This window comes from Drosophila obscura, unplaced genomic scaffold (assembly GCF_018151105.1).
Source record: "Drosophila obscura isolate BZ-5 IFL unplaced genomic scaffold, ASM1815110v1 contig_30, whole genome shotgun sequence".
In the NCBI taxonomy this organism is placed as follows: Eukaryota; Metazoa; Arthropoda; class Insecta; order Diptera; family Drosophilidae; genus Drosophila; species Drosophila obscura.
The window spans coordinates 2,261,284-2,286,926 of record NW_024542818.1 but is presented as its reverse complement, the minus strand read 5'-3'; the positions used below and the strand labels follow the sequence as shown (position 1 = coordinate 2,286,926).

The following is a 25,643-nucleotide window of genomic DNA, read 5'->3' as shown; positions in this document are numbered from 1 at the left end:
CGGTCTGGCTAGGTTTTTGCTGTGTGACTTCTGAGGCACGAAAGGCAGGCCCACTGAAGGTGTATGATCTCTGCTGCAGATTATGGCCATGATTGCCATACAAAAATGGCACTTCTGAAGAGTTTGGGAGGAAAGTTCGGAGTTAGCACTTCGTGGGAGTTTGTGGCGGGAAATCGTAGAATATATTTAAGGGTTTATCCACCATTGAAGCATATTGAAGCAGAGCACTGGGTGCCCAGTGTTTTAGCCAAACTTCTGCTGTTCTCAGCTGGGGAATAGGTCTTCATTTTAAAGCAGAACAGACCCAATTAATCGATGCACATTGTTCTTTCTTAAGGATCCTCCAGTTTACAGGAATATGTCTTGTGGGTTGAGACAACTTTTGCGGTTCACAAATGGAAACAAATCTTATATTATTATGCATAATTCAATACAGCAAAGTACGAGTAGAAGTTCTAGTTCCAGACACTCGCCAAGTTGTTTATGTGCTCGAATTTCTTATCATAATAAACCCCTCTAAAAAGTACAGATAAAGATAACCCCACAGATTGGGCTTCCTTCCATAGATAGCGTATTGGCATCGGCGCGAGTACGAGTACAAGTACAAGTACGAGTATATATAGTTTATTTATTTGTATTGGTAGCAAAAGAAACATATATACGTATATAGGAGTAGAAGTTCGCTTAAATCTACGCTACTTATCGGCTATGAACCCGCGGTTGAAGCTGCCACCGTAACTACAATTGATCATGAGATATGCGATATATATATATATGTATGTATATATACGAACGATAGTTATATGAATAGTTCTATAAATACGATCTGCTCTATTCTGATCCGATCTGATGGGTGTTTCTGTCGTAACCTAAGTGTGTGGCTTGCTATTGCACAGGAGGAGCGGGAATCATAGAGAGAATCATTTATTCGAGAGAGAATCTGAGGATCAGTAGAGGCCACATGGAAGATCCGTCACCTTGGACATCGATCCCTGGGTGTAGGAGCGCGTGCGCGATGCAGGGCTCTGTCCGGGCATCGTCACCGCCACCGGTGGCTCCTGGTGCATCCTCATGGCCGGATTGCTGCTGAAGTAGATCTGCTGGTTGCTGCGCGACTTCTCCCTGCCGTTGATGGCTGCCTCATTGAGTGCCTCGTGGGCGCCGCCGCTGGAGGAGGAGGCAAAGGCCGCCTCCAGTCGCTCCACATTCTTGGTGACGCGACGGGCCTGCAGGGCGGCCGTGATGTCGGGCTTTGGGTACCGCTGTGGCGTGTTCATTCCCGTCATGAAGAAGACGCCATTGAACTGTTGGGCCGGTGGGGCAGGCGGTGCCGGTGCTGGGGGTTTCATCTTGTGCGGCACCACCACCTGCACCTGCACCTGGGCCACATCCTGGGCGCTCTTGCGCAGGGCCTGCATCGTGGGATCGTGCTCGTCGTGCCGTGCATTCATAATGACATCCAAGAGCTCCCGATTGGTGCTGGCATTGTAGGCCGTGGCGGTGGCATTGGCCTCCGGCATATCGGGGGATGGGGAGTCCATGGCATAGCTCGACGGATGATCCGTCTCGGGCGCATCGTAGTCGGCCTCATCGAAGAATGTTTGCATGGCGGCCAGTCGCTCCGCTGCCGCTGGATCACCCGGATGATGCACCAGCATCCCGTAGTCGGAGCCGCCCTCCTGCTCGGAACAGTCGGTGCGGGGCACGAGGTGCGCCAGGGAGCGCGATTTCCTGGGAGGCTGCGGCACAATGTTCACCGGGACAATGTCCTGCTCCACGGGCGGACGATGGCGCGAGGGGTGGTGGCTGCTGATCTGCTTCTCAGCCTCGCTGACGATGTTGTCCAGCTCCTCGATGACATCCTCAATGGTGGCCGCATCGTCCTCGTCATCGTCCACGGGGATTTTCAGCGACTTGTGATGCTGATTCTTCGCCGCCTTCGAGGGCAGCACCAGGATGGGCACTGGACTGAGCGAAGCGCCCGTCTCGGAACTACTGATGCCCTCATCCTCGTGCTCCGAACAGCTCTGCTTCGTGGTCTTGCCCGGCGGTGGCACCTGGCGGGGCAGTGCCACCGGCTGATGCGCCTCCACCGGCTTGAAGTTGGAATCCTGCTGTGCTCCCTGCAAGCGGAAGATCTCCCGCTGCAGTTCCGCGCACCGCTCCTGCAGACGCCGCTCCATGGACGTGAGCACGGCCTTCTCCTCGTGGAGGATCTGCACGCGCCGCTCGAGGATCACCATCTGGCTGCGGGTGCGGTCCGCATCGCGGGCCTGGGCCATCATCTTGTCAACGTCGATGTGCAGCTCGTTGAAGCGCTTCACCTCCGCCCGCAGGCTGTCCAGCCAGGGCGAGGAGGAGGAGATGGTCCGCGCCAGAGTGCTGGGATCGAGACCCGCCTGGAAGAGCTCCGCCTGGATGTAGAGACGCTGCTGAATGCTCACCGCACTCTCGATGAATGTGTTGAGGAATCTGGAGAGGATTACGGGACACTTGCAGACCTTCATCTTCGGCGATTTGATGGTTCTACTCACTTGACACCTGCACACTGCAGTTCCCCGGAACCGCCGCCGCTGTTGAGGATTCCCACCAGCAGGCGGAAGCGCACGGGTTCACTGCATCGCAATCGGAGCGTGGACATGGCGTCCGAGACGGCTGTGTGTCCCGCGGAGGCGATCTTCTGGCTGCCACTCCCACTGCCAAACGGATGGCGATCGCAGGCGGAGGCCAGCAGCTGCAACGCGAGGATTCGCGCACGAATGCCCTGCCCCGTGGCCGAAGAAGCCAGCGGCATGAGACCCACGGGTGTGTTCCCCAAACGGGCTATGGCATCCAGCGAGCGAGAGCAGCAGATGTTCAGGCATTGGCTGTAAAGGGGAGCATGCAGGATGCAGAATTACTGGGGCAGAGACTCTGGGAACTCAGGACTTACAGGCAGGAGAGCTCATCGAGCAGTGCCCGTCGCTGGTAGCTCTGTGGATTGCGGGACATGGCCAGGGAATTGCTCGCTCCTGGCACTGGCGCCGGCGCATTGCTCGCCTGCGCCATTTGTATGGCCCGCAGTACCTCCAGCAGATGGCTAATCCCATCCGATGGCGTGGCCACAAACTCTTGGACAAAGCTGCAAGATAGAAGAGCTTTAGAGGCTGAAGCCGAGGCTAGAGGCGAGAGCAAATCACCTGGGAAAGGAGACCCTCAGATCAGCCCTCAGTTTGGTCAGCAGATCCGTGATGGAGCCAAACTGTCGGAGCGACATCTCGGTGTCGCTCTCTGGCGGCGCAGGAATGGGAGATCTAAAAGGGAGTCACGAGGATATAGTAAGAGATCCCAACTAGAAGGAGAAGTGTCCCTACTTGTATTCCGAATGCTTTGCTGGCAGTGTGGAGGATCTGTAGGCCTCCTCCTTGGCACTGGGCGTCGTGCAGACATCGTAAATGGACTTCATTTTCGAGGCACTGCTCCCCTTGGTGAACTTTCGCAGCGAGAGCACATAATCCTCGGGATTGTATACCGGTGGACGTTGATTTTCCTATCATTAGAGAGCAAGATCTTTAGTTTCTTTTGTGGGGAGCAGTCAATCAATGCAGCAGCACTCACTTTACTGTAGACTGGCGCCTGGGGCCAGCTCTGTTCGGAGCCAGCCATCTTGTAGGAGGCCAAAGATCCATTGAGGCTACTGCCACCGCATTTCTGTGTACCCGAGGCGGTGCTCGAACTGCCGCCAGCTGTCTTCGAAGCAGCCACAGGCGGTGCTTGTGGTGCCATCTTCGTGGCAGTGTCGTGGCAGACACTGGGAGCCATCTGGAACGAGTGTCGGTGGTGTCCCCTGTGCTGCTGCGGCTGTGGCTGCGGCTGCTGGTGTCGCTGCAGCGTTGAGCTGTCACTGCAATAAACGGAAAAGCCATCGGGTGGAGTCAATTAATGTTACGTGCCTGACATCGAAGAACTTGAATTTGCATTCACATTGGACTATAAATAATCCCCTGGAGCCAGTTGGGGGACTCCATAGAGGATAGTGGATGGCGGGCGGGGGGGATAGATTTGGGAGGGGCCATCGCACGTAACGCACCGGAAAAACAAGCCGTTAAGTTTATTGAACATATTTCTACGAGTATTTAAAGCAACAGAGTTATCTACTCTCTGTGGCAGGTTGCTATTGCCACAGGTTGCAGGTTGCAATTGCAGTCACTGCCAAATCGGAGTCTGGTATACAGGTGGTATCTGGGATATCCGCTGGAGGAGTGTTGTGAGGTGTTGTGGCATGTGGGCTGTAGGCTGTAGGCCCGTTTCCCAGCCACTGATCGAACGAACGTTCGAATGATTTCTGATTTGTGACATTCGTGGATTTTGTTATTTAATTTTCGGCCCAAAAGAAAGACTCACTTTCACTCGATACATCCCCAACCCCCATAAAAGAAAGACAGAGAGAGAGAGAGAGAGATACCGTTACCGTTGTTGGGTGGCTGTGCCGTTAAGCCAATGTGTGGGGCTATGCAAATGCCACTGATATGCCACTCGCAGTTGCATTGTTCGACTGCCGGGGAATTATGACGTGCATCAATCAGCCATCAATCAGTCACGTACGATCTATGCAGAGGCAGAGGCAGAGGCATTCATACACTCACTCAGTCGATTCGATCGAATGGAGGTGCCACCGATTGGATTCTTTCATCAGGTGTGCCCCTGAAGCCACGGCTGCGCACAGACACTGAGGCAGCCCCCAGCCAAGGCTTGAGTCTTGATTATTGAGTGGCTGTCTGGCTGCCTGTTCGTTCCCACAGCAGCAGCTAAAACACTTCGATCAATGTCAGTGAACGACTCAAGAGAGAAACCCACCAGCGCTGGCGCTGCAGCCGCTCAAAATGTGTTGAAAGATCCGATGGAAAATCTGCATAAATCAATTTCCAAGACACAAATTGAAATCACGAAACGATGTACGAGAGTATGCTCCAAAAACAGGAATCGATAAGCAGCGCGCCCCCAGCTCCAGCCCCCCCCCCAGCTAATGGATTCACTCTCCAATCTTCAATTTTCAAGTGTTCAAGCTATTTTCGTTTTATTTCAATGAGTTTTCATCGATCGGCACGCGTGGAGAGCACCTTTTTAGAAGCACTCATCGATGGATGGCAACCATCCGCTGCAGTAGTGCCAGACGGCCCAGGCGCCCCATCCCTGCTGGGAGAGGACCTTCTGGGCGCAACGCACAGAGTTGGTGATGTCGTCGGTCAACAGGGCATTGCAGCTCAGGCCGCACTCGTTGTAGGAGAAGCGTCCATCGGCCTGGCACCAGTACAGATCGTTGATCTGGAAGATGCCGTAGTCGTTGGAGCCATCGGAGTTGGCTGGTCCCACCACCCAGGTGCGGTAGTCGCTCTCGTGCTGGGCAATGCAGGTCCACTTGTCCAGCTGGTCACGGGGAACGCCCAGGTTGGACATCTCCCTGGCCAGGGAGCAGCGGTCCATGGTGCGTCCGGACAGGGCGGGAGCGGCGGCACAGGCCAGGATCACCAGAGCAAAGAAAGCCTTCATGTTGCTGATTGTTGTTTAAACGAAAACTGTTTGACTTTTCTGTGGTTCTGGCCGCCGTATTTATGGAAAAAATCTAGCCCACTTGCCGCCTCCTCGGGCTCTGTGGGTTCTGTCCTATCTATCGGGTTGTTGTTGAGTTCCAAGTGCCAGGAGATTCGGATCTGGAGAGGATTCGTGTGCGTGTCCATGTGTGTGTGTGTGTGTGTGTGTGTGTGGCTTTTAATTAAAAAAAACCTATTTAAATATGCCATTGAATACATTGAAAGTCTCAACACTTTGGGTCAAGCAACAAGACCAAAAGAAACTTTACTTTTGTTCTTATCAAAAGACAAGACGACGGCGACCACATGCGGCACACGAGTGCTCCGCTCGTTGAAGAGGTTTATGCCCCACAATGTGGCATAGTTTTAGGCTTTTAGGGACAGAACTCTGTGGCTCTTTCAGCAAAGCTTTCAGCAGATAAATGTACACATACTTATATACTGTACGTACACCTTGAAAATCATTTCTTAATCTTGATTTCGTCATTGTTTCGTTGTTAAAGTTCATTGAAACTGGGAGAAAGGTAAAGGGGTACAAGGTGCGAGTGGTAGAGACCTCGACGACGCGCCCTCAAACACTGATTAGCATAATTGTTGTTATATCAACAATGACGATGGAATGGATGTTGTTTCGCTTGGAGATTCGCTGCTTAGAAAGGGCTCATTGTACTATCGCGAGAGTCATTGGATTAGGGCCCCGAAAAAATACCTGAATGGATGGACCAGATGGAACCGAACCACCCAAGCCCCGCCCAAGTTGGCACTAATGGTGATCCATATGATTGATAGCCCCATTCGGATTGTCGGATGGGGTGGGGGGTGGGGGGCTAATAGCTGCAGTCAAGTGGAGCTGTTTTGGCCATTAAAAAACCCAACGACTAGACTCCACCACAGTCGGACATTAAACTTGGGATCCCGTGCAAAATATATGGCAGAGATGGGAGTTTCGTTTTGAAAGAAATACCTCGCAATTTCCAGACTCGGAATCGCTGGGATGCCGCACAATGAATAACTATGAATAATTTCCATCGACATGCAACACGACGCCACACGGGTTGCGTGAACAGAGACAGAGACAAAGCTGCACAGAAGACAATGCCACCAAGAGCCACAATCGCACTCTTATTATAGATAAATATTTCGAATAGCTTGTGAAAGAGAAGGCGCTAGCCCAGACCCAAACACAGGCCCCCCCCACCACAGTACGCACCTGTAACTGCCCACCCGATTGGGGATCGAGTGGAACGCGAATACCTTATCGAGTGAGCAGCAAGCGGCAAGCAGCAAGCAGCACCCAAGTGCTTCCGTACCTTAAGATTGTTTTTATGATGTGTGTAGAATTGATTGAGTGAGCGAAGTAAATACGAGTATCCACCATTTCAGTGGGAGTTTCTCCATAGAATCAATTTACGATGAAGATTCGAGTATTACAACATTTACTCTCTCGGAAAGAATGCCAATATTAGCATTTGTAATTACTGGCAAATACTCGCAGAATGCACTGTTGACTCAACTGCAGTGCAATATTAAGCATTCTCTGGCTATAAATACTCCCGCCCCGCCAACTGCAGATACTTTAGTTTTTGTTTTAATCAGAATGAGAGCTTATCTATTGATCTGTGCTTTGGTTGTGGCCTGCTTTGCATCTGCTGCAGTGGCACGCACCATGAACCGTTGCTCCCTGGCCCGAGAGATGTCCAACTTGGGTGTGCCGCGGGACCAGTTGGCCCGTTGGACGTGCATTGCCCAGCACGAGAGCTCCTTCCGCACTGGGGTGGTGGGCCCTGCCAATTCCAATGGCTCCAACGACTACGGCATCTTCCAGATCAACAACTACTACTGGTGCGCTCCCCCCAGCGGTCGCTTCTCCTACAACGAGTGCGGCCTGAGCTGCAACGCCCTGTTGACCGATGACATTACCAAGTCGGTTAGATGCGCCCAGAAGGTGCTCTCCCAGCAGGGATGGTCCGCCTGGTCCACCTGGAAGTACTGCAGTGGTTCTCTGCCTTCCATCAACGATTGCTTCTGATACTCGGCGTAATCTTGTCCTTGTTCTACTCGCAGTCCAATAAAGGAATTACCACAGACTTTTGAAATTGTGAATCACCTGATTTCTATATCCCTTCCAGTGATAACTTATCGCATGCATGTCATATCATTTCGTTGTAATTCTAGGAAAGTATATGCATAGCTCCTTTCTCTTCTGGGTATAAATACTCCCTGTCTGTAGACCCAATCTTCAGTTTATAGAATCAACAACAGCCCAACAACATTCCCACAATGAGAACTTTTCTACTGATCTGTTTCCTGGCTCTGGCCGGCTTCGCACCTGCAGCTCTGGCCCGCATCTTGGATCGCTGCTCCCTGGCCCGCGAGATGAACGATCTGCTTGTGCCCCGCCGTGAGCTGGCCCGCTGGGCCTGCATTGCCAAGCACGAGAGCTCCTACCACACCGATGTGGTGGGGCCGCCCAAACCGGATAACTCCACTGACTACGGCATTTTCCAGATCAACGATCTTTACTGGTGCCAGCCGGAGGGGGCTGAATTCTCCTACAACATGTGCGGCATAAGCTGCAATGCCCTTCTCGACAACAACATCAAACAATCCGTGACATGCGCCCAAACGGTGCTCAAAAAGCAGGGATGGACCGCCTGGTCCACCTGGGACTACTGCAAAGGCAATCTGCCATCAATCGACGATTGTTTCAAAAACATACATCCATAATTACACGTACATATGCATGTATATATGTATATGTATGCACCTATAACTTATGTAAATTATCAAGGATTATAACCCAGTATAACCAATAAAGAATCCTATTAGTGAGAGACTTGTGATCTTTCATTGTGTTGTGGAGTTACACCAGTGCAATGTTGTTGCTGGCAAAGCAGAACAGAAGAGACTTTTTGACTACAAAAGTTCTTACGTTTTGTATTGCACTTTGCATCTCGAGTGAAAAGTAAGTCACGTCACAAAATTTGTCTTATCGCACGATCTTCAGATGGTCTCTCGCCAGTGCTTCATTGCTCTCTCCGCAATTCCTTCTGTCAATCGCTCTCGCAGCAACAACAACAATAATGCGGCGGTACTCTGAGCGCCAGCAGAGTCGACGCTCTCCGCAAATACGGGACCCCTCGTGTGAAGCATAGCCAGTAATGAACGGGACTTTGTAGCTTTTGTCTTTCTGTTTCAGTTTCAGGCTATACATACATACATATGTATGTATGTACACAGTTCTTATGATATGCATTACTTAATGTCTTATCCACTTCATTGATAAGATTTCACAGGAACTGCACATATTTGTCTTGTGATTCCAAGAAAAAATGCACATAATATAATGCTTGGTACTTCTTGCATTTACTTTGAGTATAAATACTCCCTGAATCAAGAATCCAATCATCAGTTCACAGTTCGAACTCTATCATAACTGTTAACACAATGAGAGCTTCGCTAGTGATCTGTGCCTTGGTTGTGGTCTGCGTGGCACCTGCCATCCAGGCCAGCCGCGTTATGGACCGCTGCTCCCTTGCCAGGGAGATGGCCCAGAATGGGGTTCCACGGGATCAGCTGGCCCGCTGGGCGTGCATCGCCGATAAGCAGAGCAACTACCATACCGACGCGGTGAGCCCGACAAATAAGGACGGCTTCCGCAGTTACGGGATCTTTCAGATCAGCAATCAGTATTGGTGCTATTCAGCAAAGGAACCCTCCAGGGAGGTCGAGTGCCGCACCGTCTGTGAAGTTTTCTTGGAAGATGACATTGGCGATTCGGTGATGTGCGCCAGGAAGATACAGGAGAAGCAGGGCTGGTCCGCTTGGCCAGGATGCACCGAGTCGCTGCCATCGATCGACGATTGTTTCTAAGACTTCAAATATGGCAAACCTTATGTAAATCCTCGAGGATTGTACACCCCATAAATATTACTTTTAATGAGGCATTTGAGTGATCTTTTTGGGGGACGGAAAACTGCTTTGCAAAACTGCCGTTTGAAAAATGCAGCCAAAAAGAGAGCAGCAAAAGAGAGCCTTTTTGGCTGCAAAAGTGAAATTTTATATATACATAATGGCCCACACACATAACAGTGTCATTATGACAGTTTGGACCGGGCTAAAAGCGAATGAAATCTATTAGACATTATGGCCAACAGCCAACAGCCAGAGTCAGAGCCCGAGCCTCAATCGCGCCACTCGATCGCGCGGGGCTGTGGCTGTGGCTGTAGCTGAAAAAAACGAGTTAATTTAATTTCCAAGCATAAAACAAATTACGTATGAAAACTGGCCGCCGTTATCGAGGGGGTTTATCATGGATGGTCCCCTAAGTGGAAAACTTTTAATGTCTGCCATCGCAAGTGGCAACGGACTTTAGTTTGCAATTGAAAACAATTTCAATTCAGAGCTACATACATCTATGGCAATCCACGGCAGAGCAGATCAGAGCACAGCAAAGAGACAGCTAGACAGCTAGACAGCTACACAGCTACAGTGATACAACAGATACAACAGATGGATGTAGGGTATCCATGGGATTGCCTTTTGGGGCTAATCGTTGGAGATCAACTTTGCCATTTTGAGCAGCGGTTTGGGCCTTGTCTTAAAGCGGGCAAAAGCGGCTACGAGTACACGAGCCTAATGTATCAATTTGTAGCGCTATTCTCAAGGGTGTCCGTGTCCGCAGGCGGGGTTGAACGACATTCTTTTGACTGTTCGCTGTTCGTTGTTCGCTGATTGATTGACTGATGATGGATGTGCTGAATCCACTTTAATCCTATCCGCCACATGGCCCCCAGAATCTCATCTCATCTATCTCTCTCAGAAAACTTTCCCGCAATCCTCAGACGCGGTGTTCTCTTTCAAGAAGGAGAAAATTTAAGTGGAAAATTGTAAAAGTTTCTCTTTATTTCGTTGAGCCGACACCTTGCCAAATTGTGTGTTCCATCCAGCCCCGCCCCGACCCGCTGCGATGATGTGTTGCACAAGACGACACTCCACAATCATCCAACATCATCGGATGTGGTGTGGCGTGCCACCAAATGCCAGCCAGGTGATGCCAGAGATTAAGTCACCGACTGACAAAAGTTCTCATGGCAGTTCCATTTCTTTAGCCCCATTTGCATTCGCATTTCGCACTCGAAAGATAAGACTATTAGGAGAATTTAGCAACCAACAAAGCAAACGCGAAACCTCCGAAAGAAATGTGGCCACTTTTCAGCTGCTGTCAGAGATCTCTCCATGGAGATTTCCTCTGAATTTTCCCAAGGCTGTCAGAGCTCCCTTGAGCTATGCTCCAAGATCTCATCGCAGCGCATCGCATCGCATCGCCCATTCCCGACTTTTGTCATCTTTTTTTTTTTTTGTTTTTGATTGTCGACTGTCATGCTTGACGGCCTCGCGCTTGACTCTAAATTAAAATACGTTTCTTCGTTACTTTTTTTGTGTGTTAGCTGTGTTTTTTTTTTTTTTGGGAGGGAAAGAGTCTTTTCCAACGCTCATTATAGTTTTCACTGGGTATTTGTTGGCTACAGATTGAGCACTGAAGGGGGGCCCTGGGGTTATATTTCAAGAGAGAAATATAGCTCCAGCAGCTGTCAAATATAATAATTAAGGTTTAAGGTTGTTGAAACAATATCACAGAGCGGGGTCTGGCCTGCTCTGCTCTGGTCTCTGGTGCTTGCCATTTGACACAGTTGCGTTTTTGGTGGCTGTCAAACGACAGAGGAGGAGAGACAACAGACAGACGAGAGAGAAATGTCTATAATTTGTGAGTCGAATTTATGGGGCAGAGTGGTACTGGTACTGGTACTGGCATTCGGGTAATTGATGCCGAAAGAAAAGGCCAGGCCCACTGGTGTCTGTGTCATGGCCGCTGAAGATCATGTAAACGTAACCGGGTGGAAAAAGCAGTAATATAATATTTATTCCTTGAGATTGTAATGCCTGAGCATCAGAGAATAGAAAAACAGAGAAAGAGAGAGAGAGCGATAGACTCACCCACCACGTAACCAGATCCATCTCTCCAGAACTTTCGCAGCGGATCACCCATGCGACTCGAGCGATCCCTCCACACGCTGCTGATTCTGGAACCATACTGCCATTCAGACTTTGACTTTTCAGTCGAGGGTTTAGACCCGCCAGCAGTCCCGTGGAACGTGTGTCTATTGATAAAAGTAAACCCCCCTTTTGCTATCAGCTATCGGACCTATTCGATTCGTTCAATTTGTGTGGCCATCAGATCAGATCAGTACAGTTGCGTGTGTTCATATTAGAAGTGGAAAAGAACCAGAAAATACTCGAAAGCGTCGCTTCGAGGAGTGCCTTCTTTTAGATAATTTAATTATGGCTCCCTCCTAGTCTATAATCTAAATAAAAAATCACATCACATGAATAGCGAGAATATTGATCCAATTTAGTCAGTGGTCAATGAATGGAGAGGCTTCAGTCAATCTTTTTCTTCCAGAACTTTTCATGTCAATCTTCTTCTTTCAGGGACTTTTCATCTTGCGAAATAGAGATCGTGTGATGTGATGTCTGAGGAACATCCACTTCCTCCACCGAATCATCTACTGATCTATAGCCCAAGATGTTTCTGTTAATTCTTTCCATGAATCTTGTTTTGGGTTCCTCATTCTCTGGTAACCTCTTTCCCATCCGACCAACAAGCTATTCCCTATTCCTCCACCATCTGTCTGTCATCTACTCCTCCCTCGAAACCAATTAGATCTGCCACAAACCAAGTGTAAACTCGAACCTATGGCCCCTCATTCTCATTGCGGTAAGCGTGATTCCAACGTTGCATTGTTACGACTGCGCGTACAACTACAAGCAACTCTGGACCGTCATAACTTTACGGTAGAGCGACTTCCACTGCCATCATTCCATTTCCATCCAATTGTCTTTGGGTCTGGGTCTGACCCACGCAATGTCGCAGCCAGAGGGCGCCGAACCCCAACTCCAACCCCGAAGCCCGAAGACAATTACTTATGCATTTCCACTTGTGGTGCCGGTGCTGTTTCTGTTGCTGGAGTTGTGCTAATGTCTTCAGATTATAGGAAACACTTGAGGGACAGCAGGCAGGCACTTGGGTTGGACTGGACACAGGCAGGCGTCTCTACCATCTCCTCTTTCCCTGGAATGGTGTAATTTTCCGGTCTTTGGTTTCCTGCTTTGTTTTAGGCCCTCCCCTCCCCTACCCGTTCCATGCCTCGGTCTCTCTCCCCACAGACGATCGATGCGTGCCTCCCGAAGAGGGTCTTGCGTTTCCACTTCCTTTGAACAGAGTTCCACAGTTCCCGTTCCCGTTGCCGTTCTAAGATGTGGAGCTGAAGCTGGAGCCCACTTTATGTACATTTATCACCAGCCTGAGCGACGGCGGCGGCCACTTGTGTAATTTATTGCGCCCCCCCTGCCGATGGCCGCCACATTATGAATTCATTGACCGGTCCAACGTCAACGAACGGCCCATGGCCCAGGCCATGCCATGTCTCGAGCAAGTAGAAGGGAAGCTGCGATCGATTCTTTCTTGGCCTTTCTTTCTTCGCTTCTCTCCCATTTCTTCCATTTAGAAAGTGTCTGCAGAGACGGACACTGGGAACACGCGAACACACTCTCGGAACCGCATAACAGCCAGACCAAACATCAGTTTACAATCAGAGTTTATTGAATGGAAATGCAAAGGGGGCAACATGCAGCTGCCTCTTAGAAGCAGTCATTGATGGAGGGCAGGGAGCCGTCGCAGTACTTCCAGGTGGACCAGGCGGACCATCCCTGCTGGGAGAGGACCTTCTGGGCGCAACGCACGGAGTTGGTGATGTCGTCGGTCAACAGGGCGTTGCAGCTCAGGCCGCACTCGTTGTAGGAGAAGCGACCGCTGGGGGGAGCGCACCAGTAGTAGTCGTTGATCTGGAACAGACCGTAGTCGTTGGAGCCGTTGTAGTTCTCGGGTCCGACCACTCCGGTGCGGTAGGAGCTCTCGTGCTCGGCAATGCAGGTCCAGCGGGCCAGCTGATCGCGGGGAACGCCCAAGTCGGACATCTCGCGGGCCAGGGAGCAACGGTCCATGGTGCGAGCGAAAGCGGGAGCGGCCAGAGCCAGGGCAACCAGAACGATGAAGGACTTCATGTTGACAATATACAGAAGAAACTGATGTGGAATGGCACGAAGGTTTGCGCTTTTATAGGAGGAATTATCTCCATTATCTGAAGTAGTTCCTTCGATAGGCAGGAGGGCCTCTCCCTATCTGTAGAAGTGTATCTGAATCTCAGGAAAAAATCCCCCCGAAATGTTGAATCCTCACTTGATTAGTGACTAGTGAGAGGTTGCTGAAGATAAAGTATTTTTAGCAGTCCAGACCAGACCGCATGTGTGCAATGGAATTCATGAGTACTTATCAGTCTCTCTGGAATGTTCTCTGATATGTTTGGTGTTCATATTTCTAATTTCATTCATCAATCATTTTGGAGCAATCATAATTTTTTGGGTTTCTTGAAAGAGTGCATCCTTTTCGGAATTAACAACTGACCCTTGGGCTTCTGAGTCAGAATACTTTGATTGGGTGAATTTTGTTTGATTTTAAAATGAAAATTTTGAATTATCCCACAATTCCCACAAAAATAAGGAGAATTAAATTTCTATTAAATGTCATTTACAGATGGTTTAGCCTTCACAAATATCGATCTGACAATTATTTGGAATCAATTATATTTTAAACGAAAAATTAATGTTTTCCATGTGGCTTCCATTTTCCCCGTCTATCAATATTAATATTAAGGATATAATTGCATTCCGTATCCACAATGGTGACAACTGGAAGGCATCCTTTAGCTTTGAGCAATTTCTATAATCGATTTGACATTTTTTCATGGGCATAATCATGTCTCTGATCCAAGACGGAAGTTGCTTTGAGTTTTAAATTAATTCTGCACTGACAAAAGCTAAAGCCACCTGTCAATCTGGTGTTCAGGTCTCGAATCCCGCTCAATGGAATTATTATGATTATGTCTTCGGATCTGGGCTGGGCAATTACTTGACTTTGACCCCCGCTGACATTTGTCCGTCAGGCGAAATATCGGTGTCATTTTCTACTGGACAAAAATCCGAACTAGATTTATGTTTTTCTTATGGCAACAGTTTCTAGTTTTAATATCAACCATCAACCAGATTAGAGAATCTCCATGAATATGCATCATTCTATTCATGGGACGGGCCAGTGAAACCCCTATCAATGTGAATCGAAAGGAAAGCCATTAAAATCAGAGAAACTTCGACTGTTCACAGATGCAAAAATGCGACACAAATCAACAGATATTCGTTTTATGCAATTATTTTATTCAGGGGTCAGAGTCAGAGTTTAGAAGCAATCGTTGATGGAGGGCAGGGAGCCGTCGCAGTACTTCCAGGTGGACCAGGCAGACCATCCCTGCTGGGAGAGGACCTTCTGGGCGCAACGCACGGAGTTGGTGATGTCGTCGGTCAACAGGGCGTTGCAGCTCAGGCCGCACTCGTTGTAGGAGAAGCGACCGCTGGGGGGAGCGCACCAGTAGTAGTCGTTGATCTGGAACAGACCGTAGTCGTTGGAGCCGTTGTAGTTCTCGGGTCCGACCACTCCGGTGCGGTAGGAGCTCTCGTGCTCGGCAATGCAGGTCCAGCGGGCCAGCTGATCGCGGGGAACGCCCAAGTCGGACATCTCGCGGGCCAGGGAGCAACGGTCCATGGTGCGAGCGAAAGCGGGAGCGGCCAGAGCCAGGGCAAAGAGAACGATGAAGGACTTCATTTTGTTTTGTTGGTTCGGAATACGGAAGTAAACTGATGTTGAGGTCCTCGGAGTTGGCGTTTTTATAGCACTTTTCAGAGGGCTGTCAGCTTATCTATCGCAGTCAGGAGGAGCACTCGAGGAGGTGGAGAGTCGGCTGGGGCCGTGACGAAAAGGTGATAAGCATATTGGGGCGGCTGTCGATGGGCTTGTGGATGCGATAGTGGCCATAGCCGAAACTCGATTGATCAATCAGTTCTAATCTCAAATGTTTGTTTACAAATACCGAAACTCTGACGTCGGCCGCTCGGTAATTGGCTCCGATGTCCGATTGGAGAACCGTTTGAAAGTAGAAGAACTTTTCTTGGCCATTATCCTAACAGTGGTTTCGTTTTTCCGAAAGTTCGAACGATAATTAGTGGATTCTCGGGGGGGAAAATGTGGCTTAATTGGCCTGGGCTCCAAGGGGACACCACTTTGAGAGCGACCCCATGCCTCATGCATAGGCAATGAGCTCTGATCGGTCTCTTCTCTTCTCGGAGAATCAACTGTTAGGTGACACACTTTTGGGGATGACTGTAAAAACTGTGGAGTGGAGTCGTCGATAAATCAGCGAACAAAAAGTAAAAGTGAGAAACATTCTTTCTTTCTTGGCTTTCAAAAGAATCGGCCACTCATTGGCGGTGAGAGAGCTCTGCTCCAATGTTCACAAATGATCATTAATCTATGAATTCATCTATAATTCATGGGGGGGCTCAAAGAGGGTCACGCTTCAAAGGCCCCAAACAAACTTGAAAACAACTTTGTCTAAAAGCTGTTTCATCTTTCATCATTCCATCTGCAAACTCCCAACTGCCTATCGCCCCATCTCCCCATCTCCCATCTCCCATCGCCCATCGCCCCAGCAATCTCTCGACTATTTTTACAGTAGCCTTTTGTCATTTGTCTTTGCTGTTAACCACACGCCACATGCGAAAGGTTAACAACTTTCTTGGCAAAATCGGAGTCGGAGTTGGAGATACATCCCAAAAGAAGCACTCCGGGGCTCACCTGTGTGGAAATCTGTGGTCGCCTCCCTCCTCGGGGGCTATTCGAATGGCGGGTCAGGCCTCAGGCCCCAGGAATACCGCTAGCTAGCAATGCACCGTCCGTACGCCTCCTCAAAAGTCTTACACTCGAATGGGGTTAATGTAACAGCCACTGAGGCTCTCTGTCGTTTGCATACTTGCGGTTAGTTGTATCGTTAGTCAGAGCCAAAGCCAGAGTTACAGCTGCAGTTGGCGTTGGAGTCGCAGTCGGAGTCTACCTCCGCCCAATCCATGCATTGAGAAAGCAATGTGCAGCAGAGCTCTTGGCTCTAGGCTCTTGGCGCTCAGTGATGATGTTCATGTTTGATGTGGATGTTGATGTTGATGTGGATGTTGATGATGTGTGGTAGCCTTGGGGTCTCGTTGTCGAGTCAGTGGTTTTACGATCGAACGCATGCCCGTTTCAAGCCATAGCCCCCCGAACAGGGCAGTTCTTCCACCAAAGGTCTCACTCAAGTACTCAAAAGTGGAGCTAGAGTTGGACTTGAAGTCGGAAGAAGAGCTGCGCTTCTCATATACGTTCGTATATTCCGTACCATCTGCCCACTGGTGCCTCCCGCAGTAATTGCCCCACCGCTGACGCTAACAAGGTTAATGGCTTAAAGAGCAAACGTTTACCTTAACAAAAAATTAATACTTTGTGCCCCAAAAACCCCTGACAAAGCGCTGGCCGAGAGATGAGGCTAATCTTGGCCTTTGATGCTGCTGCTGCTGCTGGCTTTGGCGTCGCGACATTTGGAGGACCACGCGACTAAGGGCCCCACTTGTCTGGTGATAGCGTGATGAATTGCACGTCTACTCCTCTTTAGTCTAAATGTTTCGATAGCACCCCACTCGAGATAGTACTTAAAGCATGGCGAAAATCGAGATAATTGGGCACTATAAAAGCACACGCCACTCTCCCTTTCGACATCAGTTTCCAATAATTGAAATCATCATGAAGTCCTTCATCGTTCTGGTTGCCCTGGCTCTGGCCGCTCCCGCTTTCGCTCGCACCATGGACCGTTGCTCCCTGGCCCGCGAGATGTCCGATCTGGGCGTTCCCCGCGATCAGCTGGCCCGCTGGACCTGCATTGCCGAGCACGAGAGCTCCTACCGCACCGGAGTGGTCGGACCCGAGAACTACAACGGCTCCAACGACTACGGTCTGTTCCAGATCAACGACTACTACTGGTGCGCTCCCCCCAGCGGTCGCTTCTCCTACAACGAGTGCGGCCTGAGCTGCAACGCCCTGTTGACCGACGACATCACCAACTCCGTGCGTTGCGCCCAGAAGGTCCTCTCCCAGCAGGGATGGTCCGCCTGGTCCACCTGGAAGTACTGCGACGGCTCCCTGCCCTCCATCAACGACTGCTTCTAAGCTTTGGCTTTTGATTCGAAATAAATAAAATGTTTGACGTATAATTTTCGTTGCTTTATTTTGTGGCCACACTTTCTCCCACTTCTCCCACTTTCCCGATTACAGCGAAAATAATAACAACCCTGGGCACTGAGATGCCAATCGACTAATAATCGCATGTCGTGTGCACAATTTCGGGTCGGCCCTGGGCGCCGAATCGCATTTTGTATAATAGATTTGACATTATTTGGTCTGTGGAGGAGACTTGAACGTTGGACGTTGCCTCGTAGCTGATTCAAGACGGAAGTTTTCATAAATTGCTTTACGTTTTTTATGTGTTTGTGTTTCTTATTTTATTTATTTAAATATAGACTCATTGACGAGTTCTGCGCGCAAGAGGCACCAGTTTGACTGGTTCAGGCCTCCGTTTCGACCAGGTCCCCAGCGCAGTGCTCAATGGAGTTATAATGAATATGTCTTTGGGTTTGGTGGATACCATTTGGCGTTTGACCCGCGCTGTCACTTGTGGCGGTAACTCGTGGCTCGGCTCGGCTCGGCTCGGGTTTACTTTCTACCGGAGAAAAGCCGCAAAAAGCAGCCGAATTCATTTGATGTGTGTTTTGTCTTGCAAAAGTTTCTAAATTCGCGCTTCGACTTATTTATGGCCATAAGATAGGGCGACAGTATCTATTAGATTAGCGAATTCATATTCTATTCATGGGATTAGAAAGTGATTTGGCCAGAGACAAAGCCTCGCCAGCAAACGAAATTAATCAATCAATCAATAAATGCAGCCACAAAGAAAGAGAAACTTTTCCGAAGATTCAGGATTAGCAATGGAGGGGAGCATCACTCGTTCTCCGAGCAGAATCAAAGGCAAAGATTCAGGGAATATTCGTTTTATGCAATTATTTTATTCAGGGGTCAGAGTCAGAGTTTAGAAGCAATCGTTGATGGAGGGCAGGGAGCCGTCGCAGTACTTCCAGGTAGACCAGGCGGACCATCCCTGCTGGGAGAGGACCTTCTGGGCGCAACGCACGGAGTTGGTGATGTCGTCGGTCAACAGGGCGTTGCAGCTCAGGCCGCACTCGTTGTAGGAGAAGCGACCGCTGGGGGGAGCGCACCAGTAGTAGTCGTTGATCTGGAACAGACCGTAGTCGTTGGAGCCGTTGTAGTTCTCGGGTCCGACCACTCCGGTGCGGTAGGAGCTCTCGTGCTCGGCAATGCAGGTCCAGCGGGCCAGCTGATCGCGGGGAACGCCCAGATCGGACATCTCGCGGGCCAGGGAGCAACGGTCCATGGTGCGAGCGAAAGCGGGAGCGGCCAGAGCCAGGGCAACCAAAACGATGAAGGACTTCATGATGATTTCAATTATTGGAAACTGATGTCGATTGGTGCAAGGGTTCGAGCTTTTATAGCCGGAGAATCGGAGTACTATCTGCGCGCGGCCGAGGAGGGTTATCTTTGAGTAGTTACGAGTAGTATATCTGATGGGCATATGGCATATGGCAGCGGGGTAATCTGGACTCTTCGAATAAGATTCGAGTGCGAATCGGACCATTTTGATAATTCCATTGATAATTTCGATAATATGAATGGCGGAGAGGGAGTAATACGGAAATTCGATTGTGAATCCCCTGGCGGAGGGTATGACGTAGGTCCGCCGTCACTCTACGTTCACCTGCTCTGCATGTGGATGCAAATGTGAGGCAGCAGCTCCATTGTTTGGGGGGGACTGTTTGTCCGACCAATTGGCCTCTGATCTCTCTATTTTAGGGTCTCTTTGTATGCTGGTCCCCCTTTTTCGTGGCCCATTGGCTTCAATTAGTCTTGGGGGCTAACAAAAGCCCACTGCTCATGGCCCAATGCCTACTCGCAGTATTTTACTGCCTGCTGTTTACGAGTATTTCCCAAGTGCGGTGGTTGCTGGTTACTCAATCCCACCGATCGCCGATTGTTGCTCCATTTGTCAGGGGCCTGTCAAGGTGTCCAACATCTGGTTGTCCCATGATTGTTGTGCCTCTAATGTGGCATGTGGCCCTGCTCTGAGCTGCTGCTGTTGCAGTGTCCACAAGGAAGACAAAGGCCCGACAAGGAATGGCCAAAGTTGACCACAAAATCGCGTGAAGAAAGAAAGATTTCTTTTATTTTGGGCAGCACCGAAAGTAGATTGGCCATTTGCTGGGTTGCGTGTGACGCCCCACCTAACAGCAGGCGGCATGCCCCACACAACACACCACACCACACCACACCACATCACACTCTTTTGGGGCATGGCCAATGCATAAGCTGTTTAACAATTGTTAAATCAGACCGGAACAGATTTTTCTGTAGCCCGTACACTGGAATACGAATGCTCGCTATTTGCCCTGTGTCTGCGTCTATGACTGTAATTATACCCTTTTATGGGGTACTATGACCATGGGGAGGTGTTTACAAGGGCTCTGCATAGGGTATATTTACTATATTCTGGATATTCGAACCTTAAGTCTTGCTTCGCGTTGGAACGAATTATTCAATGAAAACTTTGCGTAAGTTATTTTTCATTTTCAAAATAAACTAAACCAAACCTTAGAACTCGCATTGTAATATGATTCTTCAATTCTGATGGAACGATCGTTCTTTAAGGGCATCCATAAGCCTGCAAATTCCACCCTGAAAGTCACATTTCTTTCTTGTTTATTTATATATTTAGTGTCTGCTCAGTTTCACCTCTTTCTGTTTGTCTTGTGCTGTTTCTTCTACATTTGTCTTTGGCTTTGTCTCTCTGTTGGACGGATGGACAAAGTGGCATTGTTAGTCGGATTGGGCATTGGGGATTGAGGATTGGGGGCTGCTTCGTCGAAGTCCATCGCAGTCTCGTGCCGCTGCCAATTCAATTTTCACTTCAATTTTCCATGGGGCTACAGAGGAATGTAATTTGTTTTTATGCTTTTATAACGAACACGCAGTCATAACGCCTTTATTTTATGGCCCGTTTTTTTTTCTTTATAATTTTTTTTTTTTTTTTTTTATTTTATCCATTGTCTGTGTTGCGTTCTTTTTTTTTAGCCCAAATCTCGGCGGAGAGTTTCTTTCTTTCTTGGGTGGCTATGGCTATGGCCAGTGGGCGTCACAGTTCAATGTCAGTGCTACTCGTACTCCCACACAAGCCCCGCACTGAGAGATTTACATATCTTGATTTTGGGCAGTAGCTAAAAGAAAGTTGGGGGGGCCCATTAGCATATGCATAGGTTCGAGCTTCGAGCAGGGGCAGAGGCAGAGGCTTGGGGCAGGGGTATCTGTATTTGTATGGGTATGGGTATGTGGCATGTGGGGATCCAATCTGTTGACCAAGTGGAAGAAGCCTTGGGCAGCTGGATCTGAATCTGACCCTCTGACTTAGATCGGGAACTAGTTTTCCATAGAGAGAGAGAGAAAGAGTGAGATATGACTCTTACCTATTTTGCCTATGCGGCTTCGGCTTCGGCTTCGGCTTCCGCGGTTACAGGTTCTTCTGCTGATGCTGGCGCTGGCGCTGCTAGTGCGTCTGTCCGAAATCCAATTGGGATCAAGTGCAGAGCAGTGCGGAGTACGGAGTACGGAGTACTGACACGAATCCAAATTGGGGCACTGCTGCTGATGCTGCTGCTTGCTGCTTGCTGCTGAACAGAACGTTCTTAAATTCTACGAGGCACACACACACTCTTCATATTTGTCGGATTGGGGCACAGTTGGAGCTGACTTTCATGCTGCACTTTGCGTCGTCATCGAACAAGAAACGTAAATTGAGAAGATTAGCAGCACAAGAGGAGAACCCGCTGAAGAGGCACAGCCGCAGCCACTGCCACTGCCCGGTGCTGCTGTTGTGGCTATTACTTGTGGAGTATTATTGTGGATGCTGCAATAGGCCACTAGATGCAGCAGGGGCATGCAGCATGGGGCATGGGGCCAGTTCTAGCCGAGAGTCGTACTCGTTTTACCGTTAGAATGCAATCTGCGCGCGCACTGTGGCACTCGCGATGCTGTTAGCCAGCGTTGGAGAGTCCGAGAGCGGGTCCAAGCGGGCGGGGAGGCAAGCACTAGCACCAGGCACTTCTACTTCTACTCGGATCCAATCAAACTTGTTTCTCCTCCCAAGAGAATACACAATAAGAAAAAATATATATCGCGTAATCGTCTGTGACACGTAACCAGAGGTGCTGGAGAGGTGGAGTTATGTGGGGGAGGAGGATCGAAGAATGACAAAGATTGACAGTATCCCTTTTGCGGATCGGTTTGGATCGGCTCGGATCGGCTTGAGTTTTTGCTTCCGCACTAAACTGAACCCACTAACGAGTGAACTTTGCTAGACCTCAAGAACAGCTAACAAAGCCATCGTTCATCGTTCATCGTTCACCGTTCGCCGTTCGACTTAATTGGTAACCAAAAGCGCTTCCGCTATCTGCGATCTGTACACACACACGTCCGAAGAGAAGAGAAGTCACGCACCGACTGATCGAGAGCCGGGCTCGTAGCTTAAACGAGACACGATCCCCTGTTTGGGCCTTCATTCGATCGAGAGCCGAGCCGAGCCGAGTCGAAGACCGAGCTTCATGTAGCCGAAGTAGCATTCGGCAAGTGCGATTTCTCTCTCTCTCTCTCTCTCTCTGCATATAAGACTTTGGCTGCAAGAAACAGTAGCAATGGAACCACTCCGACCTGATGAAGACTGTCAAGCGCCTTAGGGCATCTCCAAACACCCAACCACAAGCCGTGATTAGGCGGAAGAATGTGGAAACGAGCCCCAAACCACCAGTAAAAGATCACATATTGATAATCAACCGTTGGAAGCACAGCTTAGAAGCATCCCATTTAAAGAAGATCCACTGATTGGCGTCACAGCTATCAGAGATCGTAAGGAAAGCTATCGAGTACTTTAGTATTCAAGTAATAGAAGAAATTCGCATACCGCGTATAAGCATATTGCACGACTTGTCGATTTCCATAGCGTTGTTTACTTTAGTGTTGAGATATGGGGGGGGCTTCTACGCCGACACTTCAGGGAGCTTATTCAGTTAACTTTATCAGTGTTAATTAAAAGATGGCGATGGTCAATTTCTTGACTTGCTGACGAAGGGAACCCCTCCTATCAGCGAACATGCTCGAGATAACTCCCTTATCAGCGCAGAGTTCTGCTATAAAAGCTCGAACCCTTGCACCAATCGACATCAGTTTCCAATAATTGAAATCATCATGAAGTCCTTCATCGTTCTCTTTGCCCTGGCTCTGGCCGCTCCCGCTTTCGCTCGCACCATGGACCGTTGCTCCCTGGCCCGCGAGATGTCCGACTTGGGCGTTCCCCGCGATCAGCTGGCCCGCTGGACCTGCATTGCCGAGCACGAGAGCTCCTACCGCACCGGAGTGGTCGGACCCGAGAACTACAACGGCTCCAACGACTACGGTCTGTTCCAGATCAACGACTACTACTGGTGCGCTCCCCCCAGCGGTCGCTTCTCCTACAACGAGTGCGGCCTGAGCTGCAACGCCCTGTTGACCGACGACATCACCAACTCCGTGCGTTGCGCCCAGAAGGTCCTCTCCCAGCAGGGATGGTCTGCCTGGTCCACCTGGAAGTACTGCGACGGCTCCCTGCCCTCCATCAATGACTGCTTCTAAGCTCTGACTTCGACCCCTGAATAAAATAATTGCATATAACGAATCGAATATTCCTTCATTCCACTCTCTTTTAGAGTTGTTTAAATCAAGTAGTTTTTTAAGTTTAAATATTTCCTCAAAATCTACCGGAGCAGAGCTTGCCAGATTTTGACATGACATTCAATGCTTTGCTACACAAAATCTACTTTCCAACTACATGTCTTCGAGACATTTTACACAAATGTTTCAGCCTGAAAGTATGCAATGTTTCGAAGCCCATAGACGAATGCTGGCTGCTATGGTTCGGATGGGGGGAAGAGAAGTTTCGCTTAGCTTACCTTTCTTCGGCCAGCGACTTTCCCTCCTCGCACATGGAGTCCAGGGAATAGTCATCCGCAATGGAGCTGTAGACATTCGTCTGTGTCCCCGCTGTCTCCTCGTCGCAGTAGCTGCAGCTGCAGCACGAGTACTGGGAGCAGTAGGAGGAGGCATCCAAGTCGGTGATGCCAATGGAGCATTCCTCGTCCATCGGCCGTCGCTGGGCCTCCATCGGTATGGTCTCCCCCTTCTGGAGGGAATCACTGCGGGGTGAACGACTGGAAAGAGTCGGTAGATTAGGCAAACCTCAGAGAACGGAGAAAATGGAGTGTTACCTCTTGGTGCGTGTGTCCATTGTGTCCATGACCACGTTCCAGGTGCGGTGAATCAAGTAGAGCAGAAACAACACCCTCGACGTCTCTCCGTTGTGCGGTGGCGCGGCATTAGATGCATGTGGCCCACCACCGCCGCCGCCGCCCAGGCAGCTGCTGGACCCAAGCCTCGGTTCTTGTGGGGTCTGCCCGTGCACGTGCTCGTGGTCGTGGTCGTGGTCGTGGTGTGGGTGGCGTGCGGGAAGGGTCTTGGAGCGGTACTCGCTCTGGAGGCAGTACTCCTGCTTGTGCTGCTGGTATCGTCTGCGTGTGTTGAACCGCGAAGGCAGCTCGTCTCCAGCCACCACTCCACCTCCAGCTCCAGTCGCTGCGATGCGGTTGCCCATTACGACGCAGTCGCTGATCGGCGTCTGTCAGGCATTGCCTAATGTGACATGGACAAGCACAACATATGTTAGAGCAGGGGGGCAGAGCAGAGGATGATGTCTGCTTGGATCGCATCCAAGAGTATTAGCGCTGACACAATTCCTAACCAGTTTGGGTTCCAGTTCCCCCACCAGCCTATTGCCTGGCAAGCGATTGGCAAGCGAAAAAAAAGTGAAGTGCCCGATGGAATTGGGTCAGCGGCGAGTTCTCGATGGATGGTAACGAGGTCGGCGAGAACAAATGCCTGTAGATGGTCTGGACGTGATCGGGGCTCCTACTCATGCCCGGTCCTCACGAGCAACTTGTAATTATGATAAACTATCTATACATTGGCAAAATGATGGATTGCGTGGACCAGTTTCGGCCAGAACCTGGCAAGCTGGACAACATGATTGCTCCTCCGGCGGGGCGGGGCGGGGCGGGGCGTGGAGGCTGTCAGTAAGTGACACTTTTGATGGCTGAAATCTATCTGCTGAGCGGCATCTAGGCCACGCATTCGGCACACTCATTAGGTAGGCCATTCATCAAATTATCGCCCTTGCACGATTTGTCTCTCCCGGCACTTGCGGCTTGACCCGATCCACACCCCGAATGGGACCACATTAGAGCCTCCACTGGGTGGGAGCAGAGGAACCGCAGTCAGTGGCTTATCTGCAAGCGTAGCTAAACGTGACCGCTAAATGACAGAACACGACAAAACACGATTACAGAGCAGAACCAGAATAGAACAGCGCTAAACAGAACCTAGAACTAGAAGCAGAACCAGAACCACGGGCACTATCAGTGATGGGTCGCCCTCACCGCCGTCACCGTCGCCACCTACCACAGTGAAAGGTGCTCCACAGGGATCGTAAAAATATTTACAGCAATCGATCGCTAAATCTCGGGCATCAATTAGTCGGGAATAGATCTGAGATTAGGTATAAATTATAGATCAACTTGGAAGAACAACTTTCATGCTGTCAACGAATATGGAAATTGGGAGTCAGAAATGGGAACACACCAAATGGGAACCTGTTCTCTGAGGGCCCTGCAGAACCTTTTGTGACCAGTGAAAGTGTTGATAAAGAAGTGGAAAGTTTTTGTCGGCGGGCACTTCACTGGAAAAGTTGGTAGGGTAGGCTCTGTCCGTTTCGTATCGTTTCGTTTGGGTCGTTAAATGCAGGTACTACTGTACTTAAAAGTTGCACCATACAAAAT

At 49.7% G+C, this 25,643-nt stretch overlaps 10 protein-coding genes across 12 annotated transcripts in view; 5 read left to right on the top strand and 5 right to left on the bottom strand.

The window, feature by feature from the left end:
- Positions 1-624: 624 nt before the first annotated feature.
- LOC111076922 overlaps positions 625-25,643 on the bottom strand; it is a 28,106-nt gene continuing 3,087 nt past the window's right edge. Inside the window, exons 2-9 of one of the 3 annotated variants that reach the window (XM_022370984.2) lie at positions 24,021-24,441; positions 23,706-23,963; positions 3,598-3,883; positions 3,354-3,529; positions 3,180-3,293; positions 2,933-3,121; positions 2,535-2,867; positions 625-2,472 (exon numbers count right to left, since the gene is read on the bottom strand). In XM_022370984.2, coding sequence (XP_022226676.2) covers positions 948-2,472; positions 2,535-2,867; positions 2,933-3,121; positions 3,180-3,293; positions 3,354-3,529; positions 3,598-3,883; positions 23,706-23,963; positions 24,021-24,403 — 3,264 coding nt within the window. In that variant the 5' untranslated portion in view covers positions 24,404-24,441 and the 3' untranslated portion in view covers positions 625-947. Of the gene's footprint in view, positions 2,473-2,534; positions 2,868-2,932; positions 3,122-3,179; positions 3,294-3,353; positions 3,530-3,597; positions 3,884-11,567; positions 11,672-23,705; positions 23,964-24,020; positions 24,442-25,643 lie in introns of those variants that run through there. The other 2 variants (XM_022370985.2, XM_022370983.2) reach the window with 2 other exon arrangements.
- Positions 5,030-5,568, bottom strand: LOC111076946 (lysozyme S). Its single transcript, XM_022371018.2, has one exon. It carries the CDS (start codon positions 5,527-5,529, stop codon positions 5,104-5,106), a length of 426 nt encoding a protein of 141 aa, XP_022226710.1. The 5' UTR covers positions 5,530-5,568; the 3' UTR covers positions 5,030-5,103.
- On the top strand, positions 7,142-7,673 carry LOC111076943 (lysozyme P). Its single transcript, XM_022371016.2, has one exon. It carries the CDS (start codon positions 7,168-7,170, stop codon positions 7,597-7,599), a length of 432 nt encoding a protein of 143 aa, XP_022226708.2. The 5' UTR covers positions 7,142-7,167; the 3' UTR covers positions 7,600-7,673.
- LOC111076944 (lysozyme B-like) lies at positions 7,798-8,297 on the top strand. The gene has a single exon (XM_022371017.2). The coding sequence runs from the start codon at positions 7,851-7,853 to the stop codon at positions 8,295-8,297; it is 447 nt and encodes a 148-aa protein (XP_022226709.2). The 5' UTR covers positions 7,798-7,850.
- LOC111076947 (lysozyme P-like) lies at positions 8,986-9,514 on the top strand. Its single transcript, XM_022371019.2, has one exon. The coding sequence runs from the start codon at positions 9,018-9,020 to the stop codon at positions 9,441-9,443; it is 426 nt and encodes a 141-aa protein (XP_022226711.2). The 5' UTR covers positions 8,986-9,017; the 3' UTR covers positions 9,444-9,514.
- Positions 13,212-15,380, bottom strand: LOC111076951 (lysozyme D). Its single transcript, XM_041594653.1, has 2 exons — positions 15,346-15,380; positions 13,212-13,694 (listed from the first exon to the last, which is right to left on the bottom strand). Exon 2 carries the CDS (start codon positions 13,692-13,694, stop codon positions 13,272-13,274), a length of 423 nt encoding a protein of 140 aa, XP_041450587.1. The 5' UTR covers positions 15,346-15,380; the 3' UTR covers positions 13,212-13,271.
- On the bottom strand, positions 14,880-15,371 carry LOC111076949 (lysozyme D). Its single transcript, XM_022371022.2, has one exon. The coding sequence runs from the start codon at positions 15,343-15,345 to the stop codon at positions 14,923-14,925; it is 423 nt and encodes a 140-aa protein (XP_022226714.2). The 5' UTR covers positions 15,346-15,371; the 3' UTR covers positions 14,880-14,922.
- Positions 17,315-17,816, top strand: LOC111076953 (lysozyme D). The gene has a single exon (XM_022371026.2). It carries the CDS (start codon positions 17,350-17,352, stop codon positions 17,770-17,772), a length of 423 nt encoding a protein of 140 aa, XP_022226718.1. The 5' UTR covers positions 17,315-17,349; the 3' UTR covers positions 17,773-17,816.
- On the bottom strand, positions 18,646-19,146 carry LOC111076952 (lysozyme D). The gene has a single exon (XM_022371025.2). It carries the CDS (start codon positions 19,109-19,111, stop codon positions 18,689-18,691), a length of 423 nt encoding a protein of 140 aa, XP_022226717.1. The 5' UTR covers positions 19,112-19,146; the 3' UTR covers positions 18,646-18,688.
- On the top strand, positions 22,951-23,431 carry LOC111076948 (lysozyme D). Its single transcript, XM_022371020.2, has one exon. It carries the CDS (start codon positions 22,966-22,968, stop codon positions 23,386-23,388), a length of 423 nt encoding a protein of 140 aa, XP_022226712.2. The 5' UTR covers positions 22,951-22,965; the 3' UTR covers positions 23,389-23,431.